At 38.6% G+C, this 22,062-nt stretch overlaps 4 protein-coding genes across 5 annotated transcripts; 3 read left to right on the top strand and 1 right to left on the bottom strand.

Moving 5' to 3' along the window:
* The first annotated feature begins 722 nt into the window (after positions 1 to 722).
* On the top strand, positions 723 to 8,013 carry gcna (germ cell nuclear acidic peptidase). Its single transcript, XM_041255719.1, has 13 exons — positions 723 to 980; positions 1,817 to 1,949; positions 2,313 to 2,562; positions 2,869 to 2,935; positions 3,023 to 3,072; positions 3,307 to 3,373; positions 3,960 to 4,036; positions 4,231 to 4,692; positions 4,973 to 5,156; positions 5,290 to 5,434; positions 5,906 to 6,044; positions 6,550 to 6,754; positions 7,211 to 8,013. Exons 2-13 carry the CDS (start codon positions 1,860 to 1,862, stop codon positions 7,446 to 7,448), a joined length of 1,974 nt encoding a protein of 657 aa, XP_041111653.1. The 5' UTR covers positions 723 to 980; positions 1,817 to 1,859; the 3' UTR covers positions 7,449 to 8,013.
* Positions 8,014 to 10,433: 2,420 nt separating this feature from the next.
* On the top strand, positions 10,434 to 11,354 carry LOC121317863 (olfactory receptor 14J1-like). The gene has a single exon (XM_041253961.1). It carries the CDS (start codon positions 10,434 to 10,436, stop codon positions 11,352 to 11,354), a length of 921 nt encoding a protein of 306 aa, XP_041109895.1.
* Positions 11,355 to 13,377: 2,023 nt separating this feature from the next.
* cetn2 (centrin, EF-hand protein, 2) lies at positions 13,378 to 16,483 on the bottom strand. Its single transcript, XM_041255717.1, has 5 exons — positions 16,297 to 16,483; positions 15,362 to 15,520; positions 14,714 to 14,842; positions 14,296 to 14,433; positions 13,378 to 13,915 (listed from the first exon to the last, which is right to left on the bottom strand). The coding sequence occupies exons 1-5, from the start codon at positions 16,297 to 16,299 to the stop codon at positions 13,826 to 13,828; spliced, it is 519 nt and encodes a 172-aa protein (XP_041111651.1). The 5' UTR covers positions 16,300 to 16,483; the 3' UTR covers positions 13,378 to 13,825.
* A 316-nt stretch (positions 16,484 to 16,799) lies between these two features.
* nsdhl (NAD(P) dependent steroid dehydrogenase-like) lies at positions 16,800 to 21,832 on the top strand. Of its 2 annotated transcripts, XM_041255715.1 has the most exons (8): positions 16,800 to 16,936; positions 17,511 to 17,555; positions 17,892 to 18,053; positions 18,359 to 18,505; positions 18,697 to 18,825; positions 19,508 to 19,650; positions 20,103 to 20,205; positions 20,441 to 21,832. In XM_041255715.1, exons 2-8 carry the CDS (start codon positions 17,535 to 17,537, stop codon positions 20,771 to 20,773), a joined length of 1,038 nt encoding a protein of 345 aa, XP_041111649.1. In that variant the 5' UTR covers positions 16,800 to 16,936; positions 17,511 to 17,534; the 3' UTR covers positions 20,774 to 21,832. The 2 variants fall into 2 exon arrangements, with proteins under 2 accessions (XP_041111649.1, XP_041111650.1); XM_041255716.1 differs by lacking the exon at positions 16,800 to 16,936 and having other exon boundaries at positions 17,485 to 17,555.
* Positions 21,833 to 22,062: the final 230 nt, after the last annotated feature.

The following is a 22,062-nucleotide window of genomic DNA, read 5'->3' as shown; positions in this document are numbered from 1 at the left end:
ATACATGTTAATTTGGATTCATATGTTGTTTTTTTCTGACTTTATGTGAACGAAAAGACAGTTTTCTCATTGGCAATAGGTCAATTTCAAAATATCACTGTCCTGGTCACAAAAGCAAAGTTTGTGGGGAATAATAGCCATTTTCTATACTTTTGAAGCAATTAGGAAATAACACTTACTACCCAGGAACAAAAATTGTGTTACATAGTGTTATTCAGCAAGAATCATAGTAAAGCAGACAGATGTGTTATTGCACACGAGGCATGTTACAATGACTGCTTTTACAACGCGGCTCATCCTCTCCGTGGGTTTTTGGAATGGCAACGTTTGCAGAAAAACACCACTGACAAGATCTAGTCACAAGGGAGTTGAATCATACATCTGAAGTAAAGGTACCTAACGGTGAAACTGATTATTTGTAAGTGTGGAAGTTTAACCAAACACCTTACCTTCGTTTTATACATTTGATACATTTATTTAGGCTAGTATGAAAAACATTAAAATACCGCCTCTCAGAAATTGTAAGCAAAGAATCCCCCTAGAGCAATGTTTTCGCAAGACTACAAGCAGGACCACGGTGATTACGTGGCAGCTCATACCTTAGCTATCCGGTGGGCGTGCACAAAACTCAGGTACTATAAAGATAATTGACAGATAGGTTAAACATCCCTTCAGTCACGTACGGTCCTTACGCATCACCACCTGTGTATAACATAGTCTTTACATCTGCATATTTCATTAATGTATTTTAACTTTTGTTGTTTGAACTGTGTGAATAACTCATCTGAATGCGAGACCGACTGGAGCTTGAATAAATGTTAATGTTTAGAAACATGCTACACCGGTACTCCAATCCAGGAGGTGGCGCTAAGAAATATTTAATGTGAACTTTTACGTGGGGTGTGACGTTTTTCAAATCATAGAAATCCGATTGAACAAGGTTAGAAGGCTTTTGGAAGAGGTGTTTCACACGGCGCCAGGTTTGAAATGGTTTTTGTTACAGCAATATTTAAATGCGTGGTAGAGCTGTATGGATACATTGATTTAACAGCGGGTTTAATAATAAATAGTATAATTCACGGGTGTTGTTGTAGATGTAGTAATTTACAGGAAAGGGTAAACTCATATTTCGAAACCTTGCTTCTGCAACGACAGACGTGTTGCTGCAAACAGATTGCCGACAGACTCGCAAAGAAAGTTTTTATTTTTTTATTTTAAAGGAATGTTGTTCCTGCGTGCTAGTTCCAAGCTGTATAAGCAAGCTCTGTCTGCGTTTTTTTTGTTAGTTTAGTTTTGTGGTACGGATACTATTTTTGTGCAGAATTTTCATGTATAATAGTTATGAAAAATATAGTTGTAACTTAAGGAACAGAAAAAAAACTTCCCTGAATTGTATAATTTACGTAGATTACAATTTGTAGGCAATTAAGGTTATGTCACTAAGTAATTATTATTTTCAGAATAATCCCACACTATAATGTAACACTCATTATTACTTCGAGTTAGTGACACAATCTTTTTACCAACACTACTGTAATCCCTACCCTGTAGTTCCGCACATAAACAGGCATATTTGTTGTGTACGCATTTTTATGTGTTTAATTTCCTATATTTCCCGGTTATTAGTTAACCCTCAATTGCACACATTATGAAAATGCAGATAAAAAAAAAAAAAGTTTTCTTTGAATTTCTTACTTAAATAGGCCCATATAGCACAAAACAAAATAAAACCTCATACAAGAAGCTGAATAAGATGCACCTACACAGAAATATTACATGGCGTGCCATTAACAACGCTATATGTGTACTCTTCCAGGGAACCCGTCAAGTCAAAGAGGATAGGACTATAAGGAGCAGCCATGGAGGACAAGACACAAGATCTGTTCAATCGAGTTGCAGGGAGATTGGGCTGGTCCCAGCATGGTGGACTGGACACAACAGAAAAAGAGGTAAGAAGCTATGAACCCAATAATTAAGCATCTCTGAGGTGAGCGAAGTATCTATTAAATCCTGTGTGATACTTGCTGCCATTTTGAGGCCAGGAGACATTTGATACACATCTGTCTTCAACGATCCTGTTAGTTTCCTGTAAATATCGGGGCCATCCAAATAAATACTGTTCTGTGATCAAATTTGTTTGAACTTCCCATCAGAACTGAGTAAACAATACTGTACTGTTTCCACTTTACAACCCCCTTTTTCTCCTGTTTATTTAACTTTATCTGCTTGCAAACCGTTCTATTTCTCTGGGATGCTTTTGTTTTTGTTTCCTCTGTTTGACTTTATTTGCTCTGTCTTTGTGTTGTGTGCAGCTGCTGAGGAGCATTGGGAAACAAAGAAAGCCTGCCCTGCTCAGCCCAGATTCTGGGGGTGAAAAGTATAAACCAACTTCTCCCTCAGTAATGTCCTTGTTTCCCAAGCTCCACCTGTCAGACTCTGATAGCAAGGGTGGAAGCTCTTCTGACAAGGAGAACCGAAAGGTAACAAAAGCACCCAGCTGCAAGGAGCATCGCCAGGCCCGGGCTGCTCTCGACTCAAGCGAGGATGAGGAGTTTGATAAGTGTAAGCTCTGCCTTGACCTAGAAGCATTGAAAGAATTCCATGTATGCTTTGCAAGACACATTTCAACAGGATTTGAATAGATATCAGGGTGTCAGAATTGAAGAGGTTTTTGCTCCTTTCATTCATTACCTACAAAGTAGGAAGATTTTAATCTTAGTTCTTCCTATTGTATAGAGGGGTGTTAATTAATTTACAGGACCAAATCAAACACTCAAATTATTGGTGTTTGTGCTACTGGTTTCTTGGTTTGTTGCCCAGTTTTGGTGATGTTGTAGAATGGTACCTTGAACTCTGTTTTTCCTTCAGTCCTGATTGAAAAGGCGACTCCCAAAATTGCTGGAAAGGCCACTTGCCGACCACAGAAGGCAAACAGGTGGGTACAACTTTGCTGATTTTTAAAAAAAAAATTACAAAATAAGTGCTGAGGGTGTTGTACTAATTATATTTATCTTCCCTTTAGTCCCTGTATTCTGATTGTGAACTCTGACAGTGATGGGAGTTTTGAGGAGTGTGAGTATAGGAAGAATGTTTGTGTTTAAACAATGTCAAGCTAGTCTGCCCTAAGACGTGTGTAATTTGTAGTGTGTTTTGTTTTTTTAACAATGTTGATGCTTTTAAAAAAATTGGCAAACAGCTGGATACGTTTGCTGGTGGTGAATTGTAAGCTAGACTAGAAGGCTGTGGATGACCTGACATGAAGATATTGTTTTCTTTATTTGTGTTTTTGTCTTGTTCTTCCCATAGTTCTGAGTCGAGTACAAACACCAAGGACAAAACCATGCCCATCTGTGCAAAGCACTGGTGACAGCAGGTGAGATCAGATTGTACATTTCCCTCTTTCTAATACTCTTTTGGGTGTTTTTGAAGATACAGTACAAAGTGAAATAGTTTACTTCTGGTTATGTACTGTACTTGCTCGAAATAGCGCTCAGGCACTTACTTTCTCAGTTTTCTCTTTACCTGGGCAGTTATGAGTATAAGTGTGTCTATTTGAGAGTAGGTGCTAATTGACCACTGTGAAATTATCACTGCAGCGCTACGACCGGGATACGGTATATGTCAAGTGATTCACTTGAATGTTTTACAGTGGTTGTATTAATTCCTAAAGGCAAACACTTTGTCCAGTGGCTCAGACAAGCCTAACTTCAGGTTATGTATTTGATCTCAACACCATCAAATGTTTTGAATGTTTCATTTTAAACTATGAATATAGATACATAGTAAAGGTTTAATATGCGGTAATTGACTTGCCAGAACCGGGATACACTGGCAGAATGTACTTTTAAACTGAGGGCTAATTTGAATAAGGGCGGATAGTCGAGACTGTGCGCTATAGCAAGCATATACATTGTTTTGTGTGTGTGTATATATAATGTAATCTCATTCTCCCCAACCAGCTTGAAAGCCTTTATTGTGGATGACTCCTCTGATGATGACTTTGTTTTAGAAAAGAAAAAGACAGTCTCTACTAAAGGTGAGTGAAACACCCAATATGATGAAACCTAGATGTGGTTTTCACTGCATGTTGACCTTTTTACAACATGTGTCTTAACATCGTGGGAATGTTAATAGTGTGTTTAGTTAATTAGAATAGTGGATGAAAGTTTTATTCTTTATGGTGCTTTGCCTTTTCTTTTAATTTCCACTTTTTTTGCCCTTGTACTCTAGGCCTCAGGAGCACTCCAGCCAGCCAACTGAAGGCAAAAGAGTGCCCATCAATGTGGGAATCTCCTGTGTTTCTCAATGACAGTGAAAGCGAGGAGGAGGGAGTTGTGATCAAGAGCACATGGAAGCCACGGCACTATAAGAAAGAGGCTCCTCTGGGCACAGACACTCTCATGGGCCACTCCGAATCTGAAAACACAAGGGAACAAGGGATGAAGAATCAGCAGCAAGGGGCCCTTCAGAGATTTGGGTCCCTCAAGTCCAGCACCTCTCTCTCCAAATTAGAGTTTCCTCTGCGGGAGGCTAAGATTGTGCACGCGGTCTTCAGTCCAAGAACGCCCCAGGTTGCGTTTGACAGCTCAGAGAGCTCCAATGACGAGTTTGAATCGCTGATGGAGAGGATAAAGAAGAGGAACCGAGACCTTGGCTCCAATTCCTCGCTTGCTGGAGCCACTGTCCATACTGGTACTGCTGCTTTCACTAATCATTTCCATATAGAGCTCTTATGATTTCAGAAAACAAGTGTTTGGGTACACTAATCCGTGGTCTATCATTACATTTTTGGGTGATGGGTCTATTCCAGTTGTTCCCTTGAATGGTAGATCTATCTGAAGATATTTTGAATATATCATTAGTGCAGATGTGCTGTGTTTTTGTTTTAAGTATTGTTCTCCTCGTTGTTCTTTCAAGTGTCTTATTACTGAGTGGCAGTATAATTGGATCTGTGTTGTATTTTTGGTTTTAGAATCTAAAAACAACCAAAATAAGCCCTCATTTAGGATCCCATCTCAGAAACCAGGGAATGGTAAACGGCTGGGATCTGCTCCAACCACCAGGGAAATTGTGTCCGTTCAGACTCCGGTCCAGCCTGCAGGGAGAACTCTTGTGGTCAGTCTGACTGAGCCGAGGGCACAGCACAATATCAGCAGGTAATGGCTTTGTTCCTTCCAGATTCATCCCCCACATTCCAGTCTGTACAGCATATAGTGCTTAATCACCTAAATGTAACCACTGATGAATTTTAGTAATGATTTTTTTTTTCTGTTCTTGATTTCGTTTCAGATACCCACAGTGTCGAACAGTAGGTTGTTTCCTTCGTGATCTCTCAAACCCAAGCTCTTCCTACGTCAAGGGATTCAAACAGAAGAGGGAAGAGCTGAGCAAGCGGTTATACCTTCTCTACAACTCCAGCATCTTTGATTGCAAGGTACAAATGCACTGGTCCTTCTTGGCTTGTCTTGCTCAGTTGACCATTATATTTTAGGACTACACTGTAAAGTCTATTGCACGGTATAATTATTCCTAAAGTTGCCGTGATTATCGTTTACTACGGTATTTACGATATTGCTTTGCTATGATTCTGCTTATCGTATTCATTTTAAAATGCAGTAGACTACAGTAAAAACCATTTGATAATTGCAATAATAGGAAATGATCTTGCCATCAATAGCAAACTTCATTTCAATCACCATTTTGTGTTTTTTTTTTTTTTTTTTTATGCAACCAAAGGAAAGGATTTTAGGCAGGGGTCTGCTTTGAAGTACCAGACACGTTCAAGTCCGAGATTAAAAATAAGGGAAGAGGGAGTTAACCTGAAGTGGGAAACTTTGTTGTTTACAATTGTTTAACCTAATTCGAGACACCAGAAGTCCATCTTAGCGTCGTTCTGTCTCCGCAGCTCCCTGGGGACATGGAGGTGACCTGGAATAAGAAGATGAGGAAGACTGCAGGGTACTGTGTGACAGGGCAGCGGCGTGGAGTCGAGGTGCAGAGATATGCACGCATAGAGCTCTCTGAGAAAGTGTGTGATTCTGCAGGTACTGGAAAGCATGGTCTAGCTTAGCCTAGGTAGGGATTAACCATTCACCAAAGCAACTGAAACGAGTGGCGGATTACTGGCTGTAAATAAAGATATTGCTAACAGGGTAGTATTATTTTGTGGCACTGTTCGTTATAGCTGGAAAATGAACTCTACAGACCTACAGTAGTAGTTTAAAATGGTCATTGTGCCCTTGCCCTTTAAAAATGAAAATGCAAGGAATATGATCTACGGCAGGTGTCTCCAACACAGGTCCTGGTAGCTGCTGCTGTTTTTGTTTTGTTTTTTTTTTTGTCTTTTTTTTTAATTGCACCAATTATTGGCTTAATTAGTCGAGATTAACAGGTGTTCCAGGTCTTTAGCCACTGATGATGTAGAGATGCCTATAAACCTTCTGCATAGGGGCTCTCCAGAACCAGGGTTGGAGACCCCTGATCTACGGTCACACTGACATGTTCTTCTTTTTATTTATTAATTTTTTTCATTTCCCCCATCTTGACCAGAGCGCCTGCGGGACACACTGGTCCATGAGATGTGCCATGCAGCCACCTGGCTGATTAACGGTGTTCGGGATGGGCACGGGCAGTTCTGGAAATTGTATGCCAGGAAGTCGACGGTGGTCCATCCCGAACTTCCTATGGTGACACGCTGCCACACCTATGAGATCAACTACAAGTATTACTATGAGTGCAGAAAGTGCAAAAACAAGTGAGTATGGGAGGGAGGGGTTCATAAAAGGTCTAGTTTGCACAGTTGTAGTGTTGAACTTGATAAACAATTTCATTCTTCCATAGAAACATAGGAATGAATTTAAAGAAATGACTGTGCCAGAGCCACAAACTGCATATGGTGACTTGCTTGAAATATTAGCAAGGGATGTGACTCTGGGGGTCATGCTTAAATGGAAATAAGACCCCAGTTACAGAGCAGTTTGAGCTTTTCAGAGTTCTATTGTGTTCTTGCAATATTAAAACCTGGAATGGCTGAAATGTATTTTCACCAAAAAGCATTACCCTTGTATTGTACTAGTTTTTTTAATCTGAAATTGATCTGCACAAATTTGAACATAAGCACTTTCTGAATCCTGAGGATTGCCTTTACCCTGCATCGATGTCAGTGATGTACCTTAATGTCTATTGAATGAGTGCTGTTTTATGTCCACAGAATTGGCCGCCACTCTAAGTCCCTGGACACGCAGCGCTTTGTGTGTGCGCTCTGCACTGGCCAGCTGGTCCTGTTGACATCTCAGAAGAATGCTACTCCCGGCAGAACGGAGCTCAATCCTTTTGCTGCTTTTGTCAAGGAGAACTACAGCTCGACCAAAAAGGAGCTGGAGGGGATGAGCCATGGAGACGTCATGCGTAAACTCAGTGCTGACTTTGCCTCCAAGGCTCATCTTTGAGTCTTAAGCATTGTCTTAACTCGCTGCACAGTGGCTAGTTTGGTTCTTTTACCTCCCATGTTTTCAAGGAAGTGCAACTATCTGGGAGGCAGCTCATGAACAACTCCAACTGCTTTTACCCTTTTTTTTGAAGGGTTCAATCTATAAATGTACCTCATTCTTTTGGATTCAATCCTGGACATACTGTTTAGATTTCTTGGCTATAAATTAATTACTTTTAAGACCAGTGAAGGTACAACTTATTCACAAAGTTTTTTTCAGAAATGAATTTTGAAATGCAGCATTTATCTGCATTAAAAAAGTAATACTAGTAACTGTTTAGCCCTCATACAAGCCTGTGTAATAACCCTCCAATTAAACTCAAAGAGAAAGACAGTTTGTTTTTGTTTAAAGACAGTGATGGGAAATGTTTTACGACAGCGCCAGTCAATGTTTGTACTGTGAATGTGTTTTGTCAGTGTTTTTTATTAATCTTTAAAGCTGTTTTAATGTTCTTGTTGAGATAAGCCCATTGTAGATGTGTTATACTTGTTGTTGAACTCCAATAAAATATTATTTTATTTAAGCTTTTATTTCTGTCATTTCTCATTTTGGAACAAGATCTAAAACAATTGATTGTTTGGCTTTGGAGCTACACAGATTAGTTCTACAAAAATCTTTTATATTTAAACACCTGTTTTTATTCCCATTATTCATCGGGAAAGCAGACTTAAGTTCTGTGATACGCAACAGCTGGTTATCCTTTTGGAAACAACACTAGTTTGGAGAGATCGGGGACTTACTGTGAACAACCACACTAGATGCAAGGAAAGTTCCGTTAATAGCAGCAGTTTATTGAATACAGCTATATGAAAGGAAGTCTCGAGTCAAAAATAATGCTTAAACATGGACTATACATCAAATAATCAAAAGCATCAAACCTCCAATCTAACTTATATATTTGACTGCAATTACCAAGTTTACTTAAACGCTATTCATGTAAATAACATGAGTAATCTAACTCAGTTACTTGTTAAGGTTCATTAAAAGTTGCTCTAGTCAATTGAATCATGTGATGAATGTAACAGATTCTACTCAACAGTCCTGAACAACGTGACTTATAGAACTTGAGTTGTTGAGTTGTGCTATCAAGTCCTCTCTGAAGATTCTTCAATCCCCAACAGGATCAACAGTCTTTATGCGTTGCCCAGCAGTCGTTTTAATCCTTTTTAATGCAGTCAATTTAGACTTCTAAACAGTCCCTTTTTGATACATGGCAGGTATATTTCTCACTCTGGCGCAGTCCTCAGTCTTAGGCTGGCACTACTTCTTCCTTTTCTCCACTTTGTGGTTTTCTTTAGGCAAGTAGGGGCACTTTTGGACAGCATTGTGCTCTTTTTTTTTTTTGCTGGTTTTATAGTGTTTTACAAGTAGGGCGTCTGGTGCACTTTCTATATAAGGTAATAATGCCAATTAGCTTTGGTAATTATAATTGCCTTTTCTAAATATGGTTTGGTTCTGTTGACATCTTTAACTGATTTTCAGAAAGAAGTCCTGTTCATAATACATTTTGTGGTTAGTAACTTTGCCTTTTTTCCTTCCAGAAGGTTACTGATAGTTGCTGTCTTTTCTGTGGCCTCTACTTGCAGCAACCAACTCTTGAATGGTGTAACCTTGCATGTTTATTTCACTATACAGCCAGGTTGCCCATACTTATTTCTACTTAATTAATCTGTTTACCAGGAATACTTCGTACAACACTAGATATTGATCAATGGTAGCTAAAACATTTGTAAACAATTGACATCCATCAACTACTGGTGGACAGAATGGCTTACCCTTGTTATAACTTATTATATTACAATTTGGATGTTATTAATGCAAAGATCAAGTTATATATTAATAAATTATATATTAAAAGGAAACCACGCTAAAACACTAAAAGCTAAATTAAAGTCTACAGGCATTCCTTTAAAATACCTATTTCACTTCTTGTCGCAGTCTTTTTCATAGTGAGGACAGAGAATTACAGACGAGAAATCAAACAATTATGAGGGGATTGTCCTGAGGCTAATGAATGGATTATAAAACTTCATGAACTACCTTCAATGAAAAATGAACCAGCAATGAACTGTATTGCACAAATATTTGCTCCTAACTACATATCCTTTGCCTCTAAAAAGAGTATGACAGATAACACAGTATTTTTTTCTATGGCAACCTAATGCATGTTTAAATAGTATTGTAGAAGTGCGTGGCATGGTTTAATCAGTAATGTTTCAATCCCCAGTAGGGGGAGGAGGAATGGTCTCAGTTTCATTTGAAGTGCCTGGGACACAGCAGAGGACTAGAGGAAGACTGGGGAATAAACCTACCGTACATCAATCATCTGAGATGTGCAGAAATGGCAATCAATTCATAGTGACTGGCAAAGCAAAGTCTGTTGGGCAAGTATTTTTAAACTAATACTGTACAGGATTTATTTGATTATTCTAATCCTATAAAATAGATTAGGGTGCTGCAGTTTCTTTTTTGTTTTGTAAAGTTAATCAAGTTTTATATTTAAAAGTTGTAGCCTTTGGTTGGTATCTTTGACAAGAATCTAGAAAGGTTACCATAAATACCATAGTTCATCAAGTGAAAGCACTGTCCTGCAAGAGTGGTCTGAATCGTGCTTGTACCAAGTTGTCAATGTCGGCTGGGAGCCCCAGGGTGCTGGTCAGGCCCACTGCTGGTCAGGTCCCTAACAGTTCCAGATGGTTTAAAAAATCTCGTAACTGAGATAAAATGGCAAAAGGTGGTTGGTTTGATTGGGGTCACACGTTGATCAAAAATGGGTTATAGTACTCAGAAATCTAGGTGAATTAGGTAAAAAAAAAAAAAAAAAGTGGGGAGGTTAGATTTCAAAATGCTTTTTTTTTTTTTTAAATCCTTCAAAAGTATTTGTATATTTTTTACATTTTGTGAATTGTGTCCATATTATGTGTTTTACAGTTCTACTGCAAGATGGAAAAATGCAATGGGACTGGCAGTCTATGGTATGAGCAGATAACAACAGAGCTGTTCTTCAAGATAAAGCTGGTGATCACCATCATAACCTGTCTAGTGAACCTTCTGCTGAGCCTACCCCTGCTATTTGTGATCACGAGGAACCCCTCTGTCCAGCGCAAGCTCCGCTATGTCATTCTGGCCAACCTCCTAATATGTGATAACTTGCAGCTGCTTCTCGGCACTGTGCACTTCTCCACCTGCTTCTCCTTACTCCACTGCTCCTTAATCAATTGCTTCATCTATATCATTCTGTCCTTCAACTTCTGTATAGTGGAGGTCTTCTTCACCACAGCCTTCTCGGTTGACCGATGCATCGCCATTAAGTGGCCATTGCAGTACGAGACCATCTTTAGCTCGGGTAGAAAGAAGACCATTGTGGCCGCTATTTGGTTACTTGCTATGTTATTGACCCTGGTGACATTGTTTGAAGCTTTGAATAAGCTCACCATGAACGTTCCCATTGAGCGATGCCGTCTTTTCATCATTGCTCCTTGCTTCTCGGATCCTGGTATTTTGGAAGGCTACAGTACATTCATGAGTGCCTTCTTGTTTCTCAGTAGCTACATCTGCATCCTGGGCTGCTTGCTGCTCCTATGCTGGGACATCCGACTCTTTCTGAAGACCCGACGAGCATGGGTCACCCTGGTGATGCAGGTCCTTCAGCTCATCTTTTACTCCGCTCCTTTGCTTATAGATATATTTTTATTTAAGAACCTGAAACACAAGGATGATATAGACATTACAATCGTTGCTCTCTTTAACCTAGGAATCTCCCTGGTCCCATTGGTGTACGGATATCGCTCTGTGGAGCTGCAGGGCCTGTTATGGCAGCTTCTGCCTCTGTCCCGAAACAAGATCCAACCAGTTTCTTGCTAAAACAAAAAATATGAAACATTTAGAAATGTAATTTTCTTGTTAAGCGGTATATAATCAAATATTAACTTGACATTATCAAGAAGGTTTCATTCGACTTTATGAAGCACAATTAGTTAATTCTATAGTGATGCAAAACCTTTGGCCACAGCTGCATTGCCCATGCTGTACACAGGGTTTACTTGAAACACTTTTCAAGTAACTACTCAAATCTAAATTATTTGGATGTTGTTGCTGAACTCAGTTTCCTGGAAGTTGCTTTGTGTTTCATGGGACTTAGAATCTTATTGTCTTGGCTGCGTATCCACAGAAGCATTTCAAAGTGGTCAACTGACTTTTATAATCAATCAACCTTTAAGTTATGGTGGAATATTATATAAGAAACTATTATCACATTAAATGCCAGTATTTTTTACTGTGAGCAGTGAATGTGAGCAAATAATGCATAAATGAACTGTACTGTACAGCATTTGCAGTGGGACATGGTAGGGTGCCTGTTCCTGGATGTTTTTTCTGGGACTAATCTCTGTGAAGTCTGAATGTTATGGATGTTTTACTTTGGGTAAGCTTACTGGTGTTGTTGCTTTATAAAATCAACTATTTAGCACTTTACAGTAAACTTTTTGAAAAGGCTAAATGTTTCAACATTTCATCTGTTCAACACCAAGTAATTCATCTGATTCATCTGCTTAAACCAAAGTGTTTTTCTTGTAAGAGATTTGTTACTTATAAAACAAATAAAATAAATGTGATTGTTTAGTTTAGGTACTCGAAAGTAGTTTATTTCATGCTTTGTGACTAAGTTATTTTTTCATTCACAAAAATAATAAATTCTACATGATTCTTCTGGTCCAAGCTGTTGAATAGCTTAACAAATGAAAAAATAACTGGGGGACATTTAGAATTTACTGTGAGATTTAGATACGATTCCCTAGTCTTTGTTTTCTGTAACCCAGTAAAATTTGTAATGCCTCGCTGCTTTACCTGGTTCAGCTTCAAAGTAATAATCAAGCTTTTCTATAGGTGCTTATTTCCTTTATTTGCATATTAAACTGTTATCTGGCCAGTTTAAATCAATACATGATCATTAATCCTTTCTTCAGTTTCCATGGCAGACAGGTGTGTGGCATGTGGCATACATCCGTTGTTACAAATCTACTAGAAATGAAAACTGACGCTTTTCTTAGAAATTGCCACCTGGCATATTTTTTTATCAAATATGCATGCACGGATACACAACATTGTGTGTGCTTTTCATTTAATTTTTATGATAAACTTGTTCCTATTACTTCCTTGTGCAATCTACTTGTATCTGTGTAGTTTTACTAATAAAATGTTTTGTGGATGTTTATTTAATCGTTTCTGTACCAGTAACCAGCACAGTTGTTGGAAACCACATCTTTCACTACAGTCTATAATGCAAGCTAATATGCCAACATATAGAAGATACTGTTTGTTTCAAAGCAGAAATCATATCTGATAAGTGGGGCAATTCATAAAAAGAATTAACTGTCATGTGACACTTACCCATATCAGATCCTTTACACTGGGCTGAACAAGTCAGTACTGCTACAGATATACATTGGGGACAGTGTATAGAAAAAATGTATGTGCATGGACTGGAGCATGTTTTATCGAAAGACTAAATTTGGTATTTTATCAGCACTAACTGAACAAGCAAGATCAAATGCCAAAGTAATGTTTATGGTGTTAAAGAATAAAATGTAGCCATTGTACTAGTCTGTATTAACCCTGTGTTTTACCAAGCTCTGGTGTAATAAACCGCATCCATCTTGCACCTGGACACCACAGCTTTGATTTCTTTTTTTAATTTCTATTTTGTATTACTATGAAACTGCCTGCATATAACTGGGGGTGTCACTAACACATCCTAGATCCCAGCAAAGACCATAATCTATCCTGTGGCTGATTTATAACGAATTCCCAACGTTCAATTCAATTAAATAAAAGGACTCTTAGTGCCTTCAGATCTGCTACATCTAAAAATGGACTACAGATTGTTTGATTTAAAAATAATATTTTAATACCAGAATCACTTGCAGCTGTAAAAACATTTCATGTGAAACAAGATACACACAACACAAGATACATTTAAAATGGCAATACTGTACACACAACATTAAATATATATTAAGGCATCCTGCCTTTATTCTGTATTGAAAGGATATCAGATGGCACACCAAAATGGATCAGGACTTGATTGGCGCAACGTTTATCTTAACTCCATGTATTACACATTCAAACCAGACCGTGATTACGTCTTTAAGCTCTGTCCCTCAGAAATGGGGGGGCAGACATTATGTTTAAATTCAAACAGCAGTGCCCTTTAAACCTGTTCAGCAACTTGACCTGGGAGTATTCTTTGATATAGCTAAATAAAAAAAAAGACATACGGAAGAGAAGTTGAAGACACAGCACTCGCAAGCTCTATCTATCTATCTCTATCTCTCCCGTTAATACAGGCTGGTCTTCTTCATGATGCGCAGGAACTCTTGTTCATTAACCTCGCCATCTCCATCCCTGTCAGCCTCATCGATCATCTCCTGTCGAAAGTTAAGTGAAAAATGTAACTGGAAAGCCGTTTAGGTCAAGTGTTTAATCCACAAAATATTTTTGTTCTCTGTTGTAGACCTTGTCAAAACATATATACTGTTTTATCTGGAAACAATGTTAAAGCCAATTGCCTAGAATTTGGAAGATAAACAGAAACTTATACACATAGTGTGTAAATGTATATCTTAGAACAAGCCATTGCCACTAAAAGTATGCACAGTGTACAGCAAAAATGAGCATTTTTCCTTACACCAAGTGATCTTCTGTGACAGACTGTGAGAACTGCAGCTGTGCCAAATTGACAGTCTGATTTGTTTTCTGCTGCAACAGCCTCTTACACAAAAACAGCAGTTGAGAGCCAAAGACAAACCTGTAGCTCCTCGTCCGTCAGGTTCTCTCCAAGCTCTTTCGCCACTCTCTTTAGGTTCCGGAATGAGATCTTCCCAGTTTCATCATCATCAAACAAGCGGAAGGCTTTTAGAATCTCCTCCTTTGAATCCTTTTCTACCTACAAGAAACATGTTTAAGCTGTTATACCTTCTACTGGACCAAAACAGCAAATGTAAATGTACCAGCTTTAACGACCACAAGAGAAACTGGAAATGTATCAGACGAATATTAACAAATAGTCATATGCCTGTCCAACCAAAAGTGAATAACCCAAGATGAAAATGTAAATATATTTTTTGAATATCTAACAGCCAGAAATAGCGAGCCGCCTGTGTCCCAAAGCTATTCCTTTTACCTTCCTGCCTACAACCAATTCCTACTGTTGCATTTTATTTTACCATTTTGTGGGTCATCACTGCCAGAAAGTCATTGAAGTCTATCTTTCCAGTCCCTTCCTTATCAATTTCCACAATCATTTTCTTTATTTCTTCTTTTTTAGGTTCAAACCCCAGCGCTCTCATAGCAACCTAGAAAGAAAATGATACCATGATCCACTTATTATGAGCTTTATTAGACAAACCTGAACTTGCAATGAGATCACATTACATTACACCTCTGTGATGTTATTTTTCAAGTGATATGAACGTCACAGTGACTTTTCAAGGTTTTGTTTTTATTATAGACTTTATGGCATGCATAAATGATTTGCTCCGTATTTACTAACGAGTAGATATTTAATAGCACAATTTTGTTTGGATCACAACCTGTTTTATTTTTTTAATATACTGTATATAATATATATAGATATATATATATATATATATATATATATTATATATATATATATATATATATAATAGGTATCCCATATTATCCCTAAAAAGCAATACTGTAACCTACTGTAAACATGTAAAAAAAAAAAAAAAAAACCCTACTAATTTGCACCTTCATTGTAAACTGTATATTGTATACAGAAAACTGTAAGATCAACTACTAGCGTGCAAAGATCAATTCCTTCACAATCACCCAACCACTGAGGGTTTTACCTTTAGCTCCTTCACATCAATGTATCCGGATCCATCTGTATCGAAGAGGTCAAACGCTTCCCGGATCTCCTGTTTCATCTCCTCCGTCAGCTCTGGCTTGGGGCCAGTCTTCTTCCGCTGAGAAGTGGCTCCCAGTGATGGCTTCTTGTAGCTAGTAGCCTGAGTGGGAAGAGAGGCTAGCAGGTAATTGACATAGGCGACACAATTACTTGGTGTACAGTCATACCGAGCCCCAGAAATAGTCTGAGATACTGCCATACCCAACATTATGTTAATCACTGTAGTGTAGACTAACTAGCTTTCAGCTGAATCTACTGATATGGAATGACTGCTTTAGGAGATGGAGCCAACGGTTTTGAATGGTCACTTTATTATACTACGTTTTGGAATGAGAAAACCAAAGACAAACCGTCATCAGGTACAGAGGTGAATTCCGCTGAAAACTTGGGAGGAAATTATTCAAACTCAATATTGTAACAATAAAACCACTCTAAATGATTGCTTCCTCTATCATAAGGTTAAACTTTGGATCCAGCAAAGGATGAAATTTGTACACAATTGTGATGGTCAATTAAGCCCCATTGTTTCTTTTATTTTATTTGTATTATTAATTATTATGAGAACGAGTATTATTTCATATTATTAATAATGGCTTACGTTAGTAAAAGCCTGATAAAATACACTCAATACAAAAATGTATTATGAAAATAAACTGCACATCATCAAAATAAAAATAAAAACATGTCGAACTGAATTTAAAACTGAAGACTCGTGAGCAGACAATATCCAAATGTATCCCATTGCAACTCCATGACATGCACTGGAGAATCAAAGATCTTTTACAAATATTATTAATATTATCTAATTCAAGAAAAAAAAAAAAAAAAAAAAAAAAAAAACATCCATCAATTTTAACCTAACCCGAACTCACTTACCATCACAGCTGTGCGTGTAACCAAAGAAAAATGTGGACCAGGCCCGAAAAGATACACAAATAAAAAGTATATGAATGTGTTATCTTATTATTAATGTATTTGTAATTATTTTCACACAGTACGTTTGACATCCACACAAACACTCTTCCTGTAGCTAAGCAAACAAAACAGTACGGGCGTAGGCTGGGCTCAGCCTAGCACTCACACCTGATTGGCTACTGAAGCTTCTCCGCCACTTCATTACTGTATTATAATTGGATAACTTTATGAGAACTATGATTCGGTGACCAAACCACATGCTAGAATTCCTATTTGTTCCTGTTTTTAAAAAAACTGAAATTGGGCGTCCTTTGGCGTTTTTATTGGACGTTAATGCTTCTTACGTCTTTAATTAATTTCTATCGCTTTCTATGATGGTGTTTCCAGAGAAGCCTCTATCTCATTGGCTGTAATACAGTTTCACCGACGCAGGTGGCCTCTGTTCCCCAATCAGCTTGCGCCGGCGACTCTGCTGATGCTCGGCACACTGGGCAGGAGTCCATCCTCTTCGGTTGCTAATTGATGGCACAATGAACAGTAATATATATTTACTGAGACAAGTAGGGTGGGAAACGCTTTACTGTGGGACAATACAATAAAGGTAAGTATAATTTAGGCAAATAAATAAATAAATTATACATAATGTTTTTTGTATAGCTATGTGCTGTGTAATCTGCGTTCCGTGTTTGCATTTTATTAGTTTATATTCAGAGCAAAGTAGAATAGAAATATAGGGCAGATTGTAACGGGAACATTAAGTACGCTGTAAGGAATTGGTTTCTTTACATTGTATGTAGCTGCAGCTACAGAAACAGGTCATAACATTAAGTAAGTGTAGTGTACACAATTATATTGTAATGTTCAGCTTTTTTTATTTTTCTTCAATTTTCTTAAATCTAGTCTTTGCCGTTGACAACATTTATCAATGTTTGAAGTACTTGGTTACCTTTTTCCATTCGCTTTCTATATTGCATGATATAGGACCCTACTTCCTCAGTATTGCTATCTATCTGTCTATCTAGTTCTCTCTCACTGTGTGTGTGTGTGTATGTATATGTATATGTGTGTGTGTGTGTGTGTGTGTGTATATATATATATATATATATATATATATATATATATAAACATTACATTATTTATTGAGTACAGTTTTGTTTCTTTTGTCATCGTAATAGCGTGAAAAACGGAGAAGCTCACTGATGGCGACTCGCAGCAGACCGGTGCGTATCATAGCGGACTAGACTAGTCTGTATTCGTGTGAGGCATTGCGCTTCAGATACCCTCGTCAGCTGGTGCGTATAGGCTCCTTTGAACTGTCTGCCTGTCCGGGGTAGACGGAGGTCAATAAAAAAAATAATAATAATAATCTGAGACTAGATTGTGCTGCTGTCTCTAGTAGTCATCTCTCAATCAGAATTTTTTTTTTTTTTAATGGATGAAACCTGATGGCGCTGGTTTCAGGTTTTGAAACGGTAAATGAGCACAGAACTGAGTGGTACACATTCCAAGTTTCCCATTTTCTTGTCTCCTGACTCTTGTATCCACGTGCTCTGCAGGGCAGTAAGAAGTGTGCTGTGATCGGTGGCTCCGGCTTCCTAGGCCAGCATCTAGTGGAGAAGCTCCTGGAGAAGGGATACGCTGTGAATGTGTTCGACATCCGCCAGGGCTTCCACAATGACCGGGTCACCTTCTTCCTGGGGGACCTCTGCTGCAAAGAGGTGCGCCCTCATCTGGCCACTGCCATTCTTGTTGTTTTTTAATTTTTTATGAAGACCCTCATGCTCATTTTTGCAATGAAATAGGATTGACAAGCCTGGCATACATAGTTACGGAGGGGTCAGATGCCAGAATGACAGGGCAACACACAGCACACTTCTTTTCCACCATACTTTTCAGTTGCTTCTTTAGTTCTTGAGTATCAGAATATGTGGTTTTATGGAGGCTGTTGGTCTCTCCATCTGCCTCTGTTTTTCACACTATATAAAGAGAAGCACTTTAAATGCAGTGTAACCTGTTATTCCAGGATCTTCTCCCAGCACTGGAGGCGGTGACTGTTGTGTTCCACTGTGCTTCTCCTGCTCCATCCAGCGACAACAAAGAACTGTTCTACAGAGTGAACTACATAGGAACCAAGGCAGTCATCCAGGCCTGCAAAGAGGCTGGAGTTCAGGTAGGGGGCGCTGAAGATACAGGTTCAAACAGTTAAACGACTTTGTCTTTCTATTCATTTAAAAGTTTGAGATTTCTGGTTAGAAAATTGATGTTTTGCACAATATATATCTTTTTTGAGGTTTTTCTCACTGGCACTAAAGCAATTCCTCGCAAGCCGTCAACATGATTTGTGCCCAATCTCTCTTTCAGAAAGTGGTTCTGACAAGCAGTGCCAGCGTTGTGTTTGAAGGCACTGATGTGAAGGATGGCACTGAAGACTTGCCCTATGCCAAGAAGCCTATTGATTACTACACAGAGACCAAAATCCTGCAGGAGAAGGTAGCAATCGCATTGACTATCACACTGCTAGAACCATAGCTGCTGAGTTTGCCTGTGCAGATCATGCTGGATTTCTCTCTTGGCTGTAGTGCCTAAGATTTAATTAATCTTCCCAGGATTTCCAAGTCTATAAAAACCTTGAAGGTTGGATTTGTGCACCCCTTGGAGTAGTTCATAAATGCCCATAGGTAAAGAGTAAGTAGCGGGGTTCAAACAGGTAAAACAGCAATAAAGATTTATGATGTGGTACCTTGCATAAAAGCCAGAGCACTTATGGGTTTTATTTTTATTATTTATTTATTTATTTATTTATTTATTTTTATTTATAAATGTATCCATCTTCCTGTAGTCCTGGGGACCTGCTGGTTTTCATTCCAACTGAGCTCTCAGATTACTTAACTAAACCCTTAACTGAACTAACGTGGAATGTAAAATCAATTTCTCTTTCCTACTTTCACCTGAAGAGACATTTGAGGTCTTGAAAGCTTGTGAATAATTATTTAGTTAGTCCAATAAAAGGTGTCACTTCTCCTTCTCTTTGTGTATCATCTCTAGACTAATATGGCTGCCATTTCATCTATCTACATCTATATTAGAATTATTTACAGAAATGTAGAATTGGTGTAATATAGTAGTTTGGACCTACTGCCTTTCAGTTCCTAACTCCCTCTGTCTAAAACAGGAGGTCCTGAGTGCAAATAACCCTGATGAGAATTTCCTGACAGTTGCAATTCGTCCTCATGGGATTTTCGGACCTAGAGACCCCCAGCTGGTTCCGATTCTGGTAGAGACCGCCCGAAAGGGCAGGATGAAATTCATCATCGGGTCAGTACGACTGAAAATATTTCTGTAATTGCTCAACAGTATAGCCATGTGGTCATAGGAACATCATCATATTTATTTTGTGTGATTTACAAATTTACTTCAGATCTAAGGTGATACAGGTTTGCAGTGAAGTGTGGCTTTTGAAACCTAGTTTGAGCTTTTTAAAACTGGTATGTATCGGTTTGATAATTGTATTGTTGCTGTTGCATTGCTTTTTAAAGTATTGTACATCTGTACATCATGGTGTCTGATTTAATAAAGCAGCTGATTTCACAGATTGTATGAGAGCCTCAAAGGGTCTCTATAATTTGTACCCTTTTGCATGAGGAAGTTGGATAGGAAACAACAATTTTAACAAGGAGTAAGTGCTTTTAAATTAATGATTCCAATACGTGCAGTTTATTCCTCAATATTAAACAAAGTGATTCATACAGGCGTCTTTTTGTTTGCAGTGATGGGAAAAACCTGGTGGATTTCACCTATGTTGAAAACGTGGTACATGGTCACATCCTGGCAGCCGAGAGCCTTCACAAAAATTCACCAGTCTGTGGAAAAGTAAGAGTCTGCTGTGTAACGGCTACTGTTCTCTTGCAGAATTGTTTGAAATGGATTGCAAGAGTAGATCTTTTATGGTGTAGGCTGTATTGGCTTTTCACTGAACTGCACACAAGTGTTGATATCGGCATTTGTTATGGGGAAAGGGCCGCGGGTCTGTCAAATCCATTCAAGAAGCATCTGGTACGTCGGTAGGATTGGATTTGAATTTGCCGTGTTTTACCCTTGTCGCCAGGCCTACCACATCACGAACGACGAGCCCGTGCCGTTCTGGGAGTTCCTGTCCCGAGTGCTGGTGGGCCTGGATTATGAGCCCCCGCGGTACCGCCTGCCTTACCTGCTCGTATACTACCTGGCTCTGCTGCTCTCCCTGCTGGCCCTGCTGCTGAAGCCCTTCATTGCCTTCAAACCCACCTTCACCCCCATGCGAGTCGCTCTGGCCGGCACTCACCACTACTACAGCTGCAAGAGAGCTAAACAGGACATGGGCTACAGGCCCCTGGTCAGCCTGGACCACGCTATTGAGAGAACAGTGCTGAGCTACCCCCAGCTGCGCCGGACTGAGTAACAGGAGAGCAGGGGCTTGTACACGCTCCAGCGCCCCAAATTACCAGTGCGGTGCATGTAAGGAATGAGGAGTGTTTTTTGTGATGTCCTCTTTGCAGTGTCCTTGGGAATAATGTTCAGTCTGTTTGCACAATGTTTTGACTACATTCTCCTGCAATATCAATGCTTGTCAGAATGTTAAACAAAAGAATAATAAAAAGATATAAGCTTTACTTTAATCTCTCTCAGTAGGTTTAATGCACTGAGGAAGTGTACTGGTTCTTTATTTTGAATTTTTCAAAGGCTTAATCTAGTGAAGCTGATTATGGTAATGTGATAATTTCTACGTATATGAAGCAGGATCTCAGGAGGTGGGGCAGGCAAATACCGCTGCTGTAAATGCCTGTAGCATGCTACACACTGAAAATGTATGAGACTTGCTATGTGCACTCCTAGCAACATGGTGAATTCATAACACGGAAAAAAGGAAACATGCAGCTGATATAAATTCAATTATTTGGGGATAATAACCCATTGGATAACACGTTAGGCTGGTCATGTTATCCATTAATGATCCTAACTACACCTAAGTTGTTTCTAGTTGTGTACCAGTTATATTTAATACATACTAGTATAATGTGTTCTAAACTGTTCAAATGGGTTTGAAACTTTAATTGGGGAAGGTGAGAAAAATTACTGTTAAAGTAGAAGAAAAGGTAACATTTTGCTGAGGTTTATTTATTTTTAACAAATAATCTCCACATAGACTATTGTTTTAATGGCAATCACTTTTTCTTTCTGTCCTTTTAATTTTGTCAGCTTGGTTATTCCTTTAATTGACTGTCAGGAGATTCTGAATGACACACAGCAGCTTACTTGAGCTCCAAACTGTTTACTGTGGTACTATTGTAGGGGCTTATATTGCAAATTAAGTCTTTCTAATTGGAATAAAAGATAAATAATTGTATATGTGAATGTCATTATTAGAAATATTACATGTACCACACAATCATGTTTAGTCTTACCCTAAAATATAATTCTTTGTTTCCTGTAAAAAGAAAATAAATATGATTTGCTGAGACTTGTACTCCCCTTGACTGAGTTTCAGACTCACCTGTAGTATAAGCTACCCTTCAGGTTTATTAAGTGGGAAGCATTAGAGGTGCGGCAGCCAACAGTAATGTTAAACCAATGACGGAGGGGGAGGTTAAGTTCTTGGGGTTTAACTTGCCCAAGAAAGACAGTAAAGGGGATACATGAGTTAAACCTCTTGCAAATTTAAATTGGTTTCATCATAATTATTAATATCAA

The sequence above is a fragment of the Polyodon spathula genome, chromosome 7, assembly GCF_017654505.1.
Source record: "Polyodon spathula isolate WHYD16114869_AA chromosome 7, ASM1765450v1, whole genome shotgun sequence".
Classification (NCBI taxonomy): domain Eukaryota; kingdom Metazoa; phylum Chordata; class Actinopteri; order Acipenseriformes; family Polyodontidae; genus Polyodon; species Polyodon spathula.
This window is presented reverse-complemented; position numbering and strand designations above follow the sequence as displayed.